Source organism: Streptopelia decaocto (assembly GCF_964273445.1).
Source record: "Streptopelia decaocto genome assembly, chromosome: 7".
NCBI classification, from domain to species: domain Eukaryota; kingdom Metazoa; phylum Chordata; class Aves; order Columbiformes; family Columbidae; genus Streptopelia; species Streptopelia decaocto.
In genome coordinates, this window is record NC_138661.1 from 16671272 (window position 1) to 16681710 (window position 10439).

Below are 10439 nucleotides of genomic sequence, written 5' to 3' on the forward strand. Positions count from 1 at the left end.
GCCTCGCTTCCTTCCCTATGAATAGATGAGCTGCCAGACACATAATCACTCCGTTACAGAAAAGCCCCTTTTTTTCATTCCCCTTCCCATTTTCCTCTTACCACTGAGCCAAGCCAAGCTGTCCCTCTCAAGTTTAAACCTGTTATGCTCATGTTTCTGACTTGCTTGTCTTTCAGAGCCTCCACGACCTCTTTCCCACCTTTGCCGCATCAAGGTACGAAGCCTTGTTGGAAGAAACCGCATTAAACTCCTCGACACCTTGCCTCTCCCAGACAGACTGATTCGATACCTACAGCACGATTACACACAGTGACCCCAGGCACACTGGACACACAGCAGCTTCCTGGCATGGCACGCAGTGTCATCAGCATGGCGAGGGCGAACCTCTGCGTGGTGGGGAGGAATCGCTGCTGGCTTGGTCAAGCACCCTCCAGTGACTAATCTAAGAGAAATATGGAGAAGACAGAGAGCTAGACACAGGACTGTTATTAGGTTTTCCAAGAGAAAACACATATGATTCACCTCAGAGCTTTGTCTGTAAAGAACAAGAAATGAAAGTCAACACTGAAAAACAAATAGTGCTGAAGCAAATATCAATGGGGAATTCAAGGGCATCCTGAGGCTGTGATGGAGCTTAGCATCCTTGCTGTGATCACAATATAGAAATTGTCAAGAGTCAACGTATTTGGGAAAACAATCACATTGCCTTCACTAACTGAGATTTTTATTTTAGTTTATATTTACTTTTTGGATTTCTGCTAAGTGTGCTGGTTGCTGATTTTTGATAACTTGCACTGTCTTGCTAACACTTTTGCTTTCATTTTTTTGACCTTTTATATTGAGCAGAGTACTTGATTTCTGAACATTCAAAGCTCACAACTTTTTAATAGACTAAAATCCAGAAATGATGATTCCTTTAAAATTCGAGGGAAGGTTTATTTAAAAAGCATGTAAGAATTGTACTTGCACATACTAAATACGGTTCATGTTGTATTACATTTGCAATAAGAGGTAGGTGAAATTCTGCTTGAATTTCCTAGACTGGGTACTTGAAAGCAACTCTGAGCTCAATTTCTTTTTTTTTTTTTTTTTTTTTTTCTGGGCAGGGGGTGTGTGTGTAAATCAGTAAATTAGTAGTAGCTGCTCTGTAACCAATAGCTTTACTCCATGATGAAGGTGGTGTCAGAACAGAATACAGAATAAAGCCCTAGATGAACATGTACAGCAAGTGATGTGGAGAACAGAGGTACACAGAAGGAGGCAACACTACTAAACTTAACTGTTGCTCCACTAGAAGATCTTGTCCCTACAAAACCCAGCCTCTCTTACCTCCTTGGACCTCTGTGGCTGTAACAATACCACCACTGGAAGAAAAGAGTTGTTATTTTAAAATTACAAAAGTCAGACTTTGAGATTTATGAAAACAAATACCCAGAATTAGGCTTCCAAATCCTTATTCAGGTGCCTGAACAATGCCAAGTTGCTTGCACCAGGTGTAGTTCCACTTAAGCCAATGGGACCCCATTTGGTGTTAGATATTACCGAGGTAGAATACGAATTTTAGGATTTAGCCCTGAATTTCCTGACCTTGGAAGTCTGAAGTATCCATTAGCTCCCCTTGACACTGATGAAAGTTATTATCTCAGCTTCTTTGAAAATTAGGTCACCTATTTACAGCTCAGATCCACAACTGATTTATGGCAGCTTAACAAGTTACCATCTATCAGTTGAACCACTATAATTGTCCGTGAAATTCTTTTATTGAAGTTTTTAACAAGTCACATTCCCTCACAGCTGGGAAGGCCGAGGAGCTCATGAACGGCTACTGCCAGTGACTACAGCTCAGCTGACAGGTGTGACTTGCTGAACCACTGATTTGACCAGTGTCTCATTCCTGACTAGGAACCTAAAGAAGGATGAAAGACCCTAAATTTGGAACTGCATCTCTACAGATCTTATGCTAGAAGCACACTCATTCTTACCTTAGGTGACAAACGAGCTGTGCACCATGGTTTGTTTGGATTCCCCACCAGAGACCTGACAGATCTGGTTTTGTTTGTTGGCCTGCATACCATCCATGGAATCAGATAGAAATGTAAGTAAGGAAAATACATTGCACTGAATTTTATTTGTGTGGAGCTTTATACCTTAACACAAGACTAAAAGTGCGTTGCACACATACAAGTCTGCCTGGGCACAGAAGTTCAGATTCTGTGATGGTTTTGTGGGAAATGTGTTTGGCACTTGTGGGACAGGATGTGAGCAAAATAACTGGTTATAGCTACAGGCACTCTGTCCATAGCTGTCCATTTCTGAAATGCAAAAGAAGTTGGAAAACCAACAGAGTTTCAGTTCACACTGAACAGTGATCTTCATGCAAAGCTTTGGAAAGTCAGGTGAGATTCCTTCACTTCTGAAATTTTGACCAGTGCCTTCCATTTCTACCAGTTTACGGTCTAATCCCTTTTTTCCTGCAGCACGAACAGGGAATTGCTTCAGATTGGAGAACTACTGGGCAGAGGGAAAGGGATGGGGAACTGAAAATCTTTAGACTAGTTTTGCCAGTGAAGGCCCTGTATTGGTAAGCAATAACTTGAGAGATAAAAAGCCACCTGTGGAGTTTGTGCATCTCTCACTTTATCAGGCTGAGCAGCAAAGGTCTGGGTCTTATTCACACTGGTAAAAATCAGAGGAAAATGTCTTGAAATTAAATGAGTGTAACATTCAGAGTAGTAGAGGGTGATTGATACAGGCACGGTTTGGTGGAGACCATTTACTTAGGCACTTGTTTGATGTACAATGACAGCCTTGGAGTCTGCTGACTGATAGGAGGATTCACAATCACCAACTGCATGAATAACCACAGGGGTGAAGTTTCATTCCCGAACTGGGAATTTCCCCTGAGCCAACATTCTTATGCACACAGAAGTCTCATGAAATGCAGTGTCTTTTCATGTCCTTGGAGAAGTCGAAACTGGGTTTGAGTGGAGAAAATATTGAAAATCCATTTCTTCTTTCAACCAAGAGACCTTCATCTCTGTTGGGAGACCCATGTCCTGGTTGCTGTCAACCATCAGTCCTGAGCAGGAGAGTCATTGAGCTGGAGAGCACTGGTCTGATGGGAACATACCGCAACTGCGGGAAAGATTAGGGCACATTGTGCACAGAAATTGAGGAGAGAAGAGCCTGTTTGGGGTGGGGGGAATCAGGTAATTTCAATGTTACTAAGTCCTTTCTGCTTGATCCTTACAGCAAATACACACTCGGTTTACATGTACTTATACTAAATGGAGCCCGCTACCTCTCCAGTATGTTCACTGACACAATATTTTGTGCACCATACTGAATCTGCACAAATTCAATATGCATTTAATGCATCTATCTAGGAGTTACTGTGAAAAAATAAATACCCCAAAACCCAAACAAACCAGGCTTTGTAAACAGATCAGTAGTTCTAGTGCAAGGTAAAGTGGCTTGTTTTTACTGAGTGCGATAGATAGAGTCCTTCAGAGATTATGACTTTATGTGAAATGTTCTAGGAATATTTCTTGATCAGGTTACTGTACTTTTTTTACTGCAACATGTGCAATTCACTTGATGTTTTTTGTGCACTTTTTTCATTTTTTATTTCATTTTATATGAAAGCTTTTTCATTTACCTGTCCCTTCCCATTATTTATAAAAGCTGTTGTGGTTTTAACAGTTTGAATCTGCATTGTTGTAGTAAATAGCAGCTCTCAAATGTTATGTTTCAAACAAAGTGTGAATAAACAAGAAGATTCTGAAGGGCTATCATCTGTCCTGAATAACAACATTGAGCAACCAAACACAAAAAATAGCCAGGGAAAGTCTGAATCAATCCAAGCTTGAAAAATTAATAATTTTGATGTTACTCTCAGTGGTGAGAGAACGGTAAGTATTGCTAGAGAGCAGATAAAGTTGCTATTCTGTGCAAAACTTTTGGAAAGTCTCACACATCCCCATTCAGTGATTTCTAAACAATTTTCTTCTGTTTGTTTGTGTTTTACTTTGTTGATGCGTCAGTTCAGAGCCCTGGCAAAGGCCACTGCCTGCCCTGAGCTGGGGAGGAAAGTTCCATGTCACAAAGGATTTTAAGGATCTTTTAAAGTAACATCAGTTTAAATCTGAGGGTAAGTGCATAAATATCTGTGTGTTGGAGGTAATTTGGAATGATATGGTTCAATCCCTCATTGTAACTTTAAAACATGCTATTCTACTACGTGGAAAATGTACAGCAACATACATTCAAATAAGAAACAGTATAAAGGAAGAAGAAGAAAACAAAGAATTTAATACCCAGAAGGTAGACACTTGATTTTAACTCTTTCCTTTCTCTGAATTTCTTCAGAAATAAAATTTCTACAGAGGGTACCCACTTTGCCAAGTATTTTAATTTTGATAGAAATCCATGTTCTGGTGTGACACTTGTGCACAGCAATCACTGCAATAACTGTGGCTCGTTCCACAACTTGCTCTGATCACCCAGATGGAAATCCAGACCAATGCCAAGGAGGCTGCTCTGCATTGATAGCACTGAGGCAGAGTTCAGCATCTGGCTTCATCTGGATTACAACAGTGACACAGAGCTATTGGTGTGAGAAAGCACCCCTATTTCAATGTAAAAAATTCCTTGCCTACAGCTCTGTAAATTCAGAGCCACAGTTCTCCTCCCATCCACTTAAATGGGGGGATTGCCTCTGGTTTCTCTTAGAGTCTCCTTGTGGAGACAGACAGAGTTTCCTCATGGAATTTTTCTTCCAAAAAGTAAAAAAAGAAAAGATATCTAAGTATATTCCTATCTTCACTTCTGGATCATGAGCTAACCTGATGTCTTTAATCTTTAGATCAGCTCTTTACCACCTTGCACCTTGCATGTAATTGCAGGTATGTGATACCAAAGCCATTTCCTGCTCTCCTATAGGAGTAGTCTATACAGGCGTGATACGTATATTAAGTGTTGGTAGCATGGAAAAAACAATGAAAGCCACCTCCATTTCTACTTTTGGTCTGCTGGACTAGCGCATTACAGCTGTTGTTTCCATGAAAGTAAACATTATGGGGATATACTGTGAGGTTTGGGGAAAGAACGAGCTATTTTTAGCCTGAGAGTAGCTCATATTCTAACAAAAGTTGCAAAGTAGTGATATAACACCAAGAAAGCCCCATCAGAATATCCAAAATTACAGTCTACAGTTGCTTAAGATGATATTGTTTTCATGACTGCAATGTATTAGGGAGAAATGTTGCCTGTTTATCCCCTTCTGGAGATACCAAGACTCATGGGGAGCTATACTAGCCAGAGGCCAAGCTGATTGAGGCCACTTTTTATTGAATCCTGGGAGAAGTTCCCATTAGCTTCAGTGAGAGCAGAAGACACCTGAGACATCACAGGTGTCCATTCCCTGGCCCTTTTCACTTCCATAATATACTTTTCTTGACCTCAAGTGATTTACTCCAGTATAACTGAATAGATACATAGGCCTGAAGTATTAAACCTTTCAGATATCACGTTTTGTCCTTAGCACCACTTTCTCCATGGGTTTAAGAGAAATCTAACTTAAAAAAATCTCCTGTTAACTTTTCTAATGCTGATTTGTTAAAATAATTGGGAAAACATCAGGCAAATGACTTACAGCCAAGTCTTGTGACAGCATCTTAAAATCAGGCAAAATAAAATATGTCTGTGAGCCAGAAATCAAGGCAGGCTATTCTACACACTTTTTTCTTCTATTTTATGTTTTTGTATTCAACTAATTACACAAGTTCTCACTTGTTCTGTTGATGCAGAACAATTCCTGATGCAGAAATTCATGCTGTTTGTTTGCACCAGCTTAACACTAGCTAATTTCACAGTCCCAGAAGAATTGTTTTTGATTTATATCAGTCTGAATACGCAGAGATTTCAGCCCTCATATCTAACCACCAGCTGCAAATCAAACCTGTGTCTACCCACTGGGGCAAAAATAAACAGACTGCATTTGCACAATCACCAAAATAAAATTACCTCCTTTCTTCCCATATCTTTTTTCTTTTAATTCTCTCAGTATTTACATACAAGAAGAGTTTAAATCAATTCACAAGCGTGGCTTCTACATTAAATACTGTCCTTCCAGTCTCTTGCATGCAAAAAGAAGTGACCTGAATATCTTGACTTCTCTGGAATTACTTTGAAGTACAAAAACTCTTTGAATGGGTCTAAGTCATTTCTTTTTGCTGCTGCTGCCTCAAGGCAACCCCAGAAAGATGTTCCCACATGGAGGAGGTCTCCTAGGTGTTACAAGTGCGGCTGTGAATGGCCCGCAGCCCCGCTCGCTGTGGCTTAGACAATGCCCGTCCATGAAAGAGCCCTGGTTTGCCTCATGCTCCGTGCCACTCGCTTCATAAGGCTTATTCCTGATTTATACCCGTGTACTGAGAGGACAGTGGAGCCTGAGTATCTTCCCAACAGTTACAGTTTCAGTCCAGCCCGCCCATGAGGAAGAGGGTGCGATTCCCGGCCTCCTTCCCACCACCACCCCACCCAGTGCCTGACCAGACATCTCAGTTCACCCTCAGGAGCTGCCACATTCAGTGCAACTCTGATACTCGCTGCAACTAAAGATAGCCGAAAACATTGAAAATTGGCGGGGGAACAGCAGGCTTGGTGGGGATGGGTTTCAAAACCACGGGCCTGTAGAGTTTCTGCCCTGTGCCGTCAGTCTCCTTGCAGAAGTGTGGCACCTCCACCGGCAGCGTGGCTGCACTCTTCCTCCACAGCCCCAGCCCCAGGAAGGGCGATGGGGGCAGGCTCCCCGGGGGCTGGTACACTCCTGGCCTGGGGCATGGGAAGGGGCAGCAGGTCCAGGTGCCCACCCGGCCTGAGATGACCCTGGCAGGGTCCTTCTCCCCAGTGTGCAGGGCAGACTCAGGGGGGCTCTCTGGGCTGGCAGTGTCTGAGCTCCGTTTGCTTTTCTTCCCTTCGTAGGGTGGAGGGTCTCTGGAGACTGGGAGCCCCTCGGGGTTGGAGGGGAAGGCCCTTGCTGGCAGGCTCTGGGCTGGCCGCGGCTCTTCCCAGAAGGAGGCAGGTAGCTGTCGCTTCCTCATGGGCACCTGGTCCGGCCTGGAGGCCTCGGGGTTTTGCTCCTGCAAAACCCGTTCCCCCGTGAGGCTCTCCTCCAGCTCGGCTGTCCGCAGCACCTTATCAGTGGCAGCCCCACCATGGGGGCTGGGATCAGGTGCCTCAGGCTGGGGGCCGCGGCCCCGGTCCTCAGGCCCCCTGCGCCAGCCACATTCAGGAGGTTTGCTGGGGTGGCACCGTGGGATCCGTGAGTACTTCTGAGAAAACCTTTTGAGCTGCTTCTGCAAGTATTTTCTGTGGTCAACTGACCGGCGACAAGGAGCTGACTTATCCAGAGCTGCTTTGATGTCACTGGAGGCCAGGTTGACGAAGTTCAGTAGGGTTTTTACCTCACTGTCTGATGCCATCTTACTGGATGCGCTGTGCAGAGTTTCCCATGAAAAGTTTATAATCCTTCAGACAAACCTTGGCAAACCTGTGGAGCACAATGGGCAGAATTAGAGTGGGAAGCTGTGGTTCAAATTGCACCAAGCAAATAGAGAGAGGGTGCAAGGACATGTCAAACTTCCCAGCCACACAAACAAGCTGTCCGTCAGCTCCCATCGGAGCTGCTGTGCTCCCACAGCCCACCGCCTCTCACCACTGCCCCAGCACACACCGGTACAAGCACTGGCCCATGAATGCCTGCCAGCCCAGTGTCTAATCTCGTTAGATAGTGCTTAGGTGGAAAGAAGCCGGGGCAGCCACTCCTGCCTCCCTGCAAGCAAGCGTGGACACTCACCCGGCGTGCGGCGGCTTTTCTCGCTGGTGCTGGCGGCTGCGGCGTCGCTGTGGAGAAGAGCCCCTTCCCCGCTAATCTCGTTAGGCAGGTTACACACCGCCAACCTCAGCGGAGGCAGCCGGGGCCCGCCAGTGTTTGGATGCAGTTTAGCAAGCACTTGAGCAAGCTGAATGAATATCGACTCCGGAGAGTTCGGGGCTCTCCCAGGCCAATCAGAAGCCACTTTACCAAATACAAAGCATCCCAATCAGGCATCAGCCTCCCCCCGCCTAGCATTCTTTGCCATCACAAATTGTCACCATGGGGACAGCCACAGAAAGACAGCTAATAAATACAATCATTTCCCCACAATTTCTACCATTCTCCCCTATCCTCTTCACCCATACTTAGGCCTTTCATTTTAAAAATGACACAATCCAAAGCAAAAATGCTTAGGATGAGTTAGGAAAGTTTAGACACCCTTTTCTCCACAGTTTCTGAAGCTGTCTGGGGACTGATACTAACCATGCTTCATTGGCACAGGACAATGTAATACGGGGGACCGGGCTAGCCTACTTTTAACCGTTCCCCATCAGAGCCCTTTTTTTTTTTTTAAGGGGAGGATGATGTCAGAAAAAGGTAGGAAAGGAACAAATCTCTAAAGAGATGTGCAGATATCCATGGAAAGGGAGCTTGAGCGCTCAAGAATCTTGTCTTTATGTTTGCCCCCTCAATTGAGTTACACAAAAGCTGAATTACCCATTCAAACTACCCGGACAAAAGGATGGAGTTGGATAGTACTCTTGCATCTGTAGTCAAACAGTTAGAGACTTAAATCGAGTCGTCATGATGGAGAAAGAGTTAGACAAAGCCCATAGAATTGCCATCAGCAAACATTTTCCTGTGTCATATTAGTGGGTCTCCATGACTCCCCCTGGCCTGGGGACAATAGCACAAGTTTGCACACTCGACTACTGTCACCCTGCCAACGCTGGCAAGGAGCAAAAACAGGACAATCCTTTAAGGGGAAAGCATGCCCGCTGCAGGGAAGGTAAGAACAGAGGGAAGAAAAGGCGTGTGAAATGCTAATTGAGCTGCTTCCTTTACTGATCCAGAGCCATGTGAGCCCTCCGCCTTCTCGCAGCCTTGTCCCTAAGGGGTGGCAATAACTTAATAGCAGGAGAGCTGGAGGGAGAGCAGAGCAGAAGGGCTGCCCTCACTGCACACTGGGCACACCAACAACACAGAGCAGGCGACAGCCTGTGTGCCAGCCTGGGACCTGCTGCCCCCACGGCCAGAGCAGCACTGCCCCCATTCTGCGGCCCGCAGCCCTGGGAACAGTGGAGAGGGGCACAGGACATGTGCACCCACCATCAGAGAGGTGCTGCCAGCTCTGGACCAAACATATACATGCCCTGGGGAAAGCAGTGACTGATATCCAAGGCATTTTGCAATGAAAAGCTAGCTTACTCACGTGAGGCATCAAATGCCTGGTGATGGCTGAAAACAGCTACACTCTACAGTTATTATACTGTATTTCTATTAGTCTTATTTTTCTCAGAGAAGGACAAGATCCAGACTGTGCCATTATAACAAACTCCAGGCAGAGGCCTCAGAGATGACCCTTCAGTGTCTCTGTACTGCTGTGCCCAGTGCTGCCATCCTTATTCACATTGTTTCTCCCAGTATGGCCTGAGCCACATGTGCCAGAGCCCCAGATCAGGTGTTTCAGGTCTAGGGAGGGCCTGGAGCCAGGACATCCTGCTCTGGTGCTACAGAGCTTTTGGCGCCACAGGGGGCTATAACATGGTGGCTGATTTGCCACCACAAATGTGCCTTTCTCCTTCCAGTTTCTATTTCAGAAGCAGTTCATTCCCTGGGAGACTTGAGGCAGCTAGCCCTGCCTGCAACCTCTACCACCTGCCTGACGCCAGCACGCAAATCTCTGCATGATATGCTCCATTCAGCTCATGCTGGTGCAGGGGTCGCTTTCCAGTCGCCTGCCTGAGCATCTATTTTGGGATGCACTAGCCAGGGCCTGGCCTCTCTGTGACCCAACATAGATTCTTCTGTGCACCTGAGGCTACAGGGAGAGGTTTTGTCTAGCTCATTGAAAGAGATGCACACCAAGGGATCACATCTCTGTAGGAACCAGCTGCCTCCCATGCTTGAGTGCTCGAACCCAACCTGGACACCATGTTGCAAGGTGCAATCTCTTAACAGATCTAGCTGGTTGCCCAAGAGGGTGAGAGAGAGAAACGGAGAAACATGAGACAGATGCCTGGAAGCAAAGGATTGTCTCAAGATGTTAATGAAGTGTCCTCAGAGGCCTGGGAAACTCATGTCACATATTGTGAGACCTTATATCCAATCACGTGGGCTCAAGAACCCTCGGCTGTGCTCTGAGACTGAGGGCTAGTGGGCCAGTTAGACTAAGGAGGGTCGATCTGGCTTGCCTGCTTACTGGAGGATAAAGGAAACCCAGCACCCCTCCAACACACCCATTGCAGAAGCCCTCTCCAAGCCTGCAGACTCCAGCTGTGCCTGTCCCCTCCTGGAAGGACACTTGCCCAGGATGCAGCTCCTTGAGCATCACATGGCA

The 10439-nt window shown here is 45.7% G+C and overlaps 2 protein-coding genes across 3 annotated transcripts in view; one reads left to right on the top strand and one right to left on the bottom strand.

Annotated features, from left to right (window-relative positions):
• Window positions 1-6023, top strand: part of ASB2 (ankyrin repeat and SOCS box containing 2) — a 35155-nt gene extending 29132 nt beyond the window's left edge. For both annotated transcript variants that reach the window (XM_082057676.1, XM_082057677.1), the window contains one exon: window positions 177-6023. In XM_082057676.1, the coding sequence (XP_081913802.1) occupies window positions 177-313 (137 nt within the window). In that variant the 3' untranslated portion in view covers window positions 314-6023. The remainder of the gene's footprint in view (window positions 1-176) is intronic.
• Window positions 6024-6614: 591 nt separating this feature from the next.
• On the bottom strand, window positions 6615-7484 carry FAM181A (family with sequence similarity 181 member A; the record flags this gene model as incomplete). Its single annotated transcript, XM_082058794.1, has 1 exon — window positions 6615-7484. The coding sequence occupies one exon, from the start codon at window positions 7482-7484 to the stop codon at window positions 6615-6617; it is 870 nt and encodes a 289-aa protein (XP_081914920.1).
• Window positions 7485-10439: the final 2955 nt, after the last annotated feature.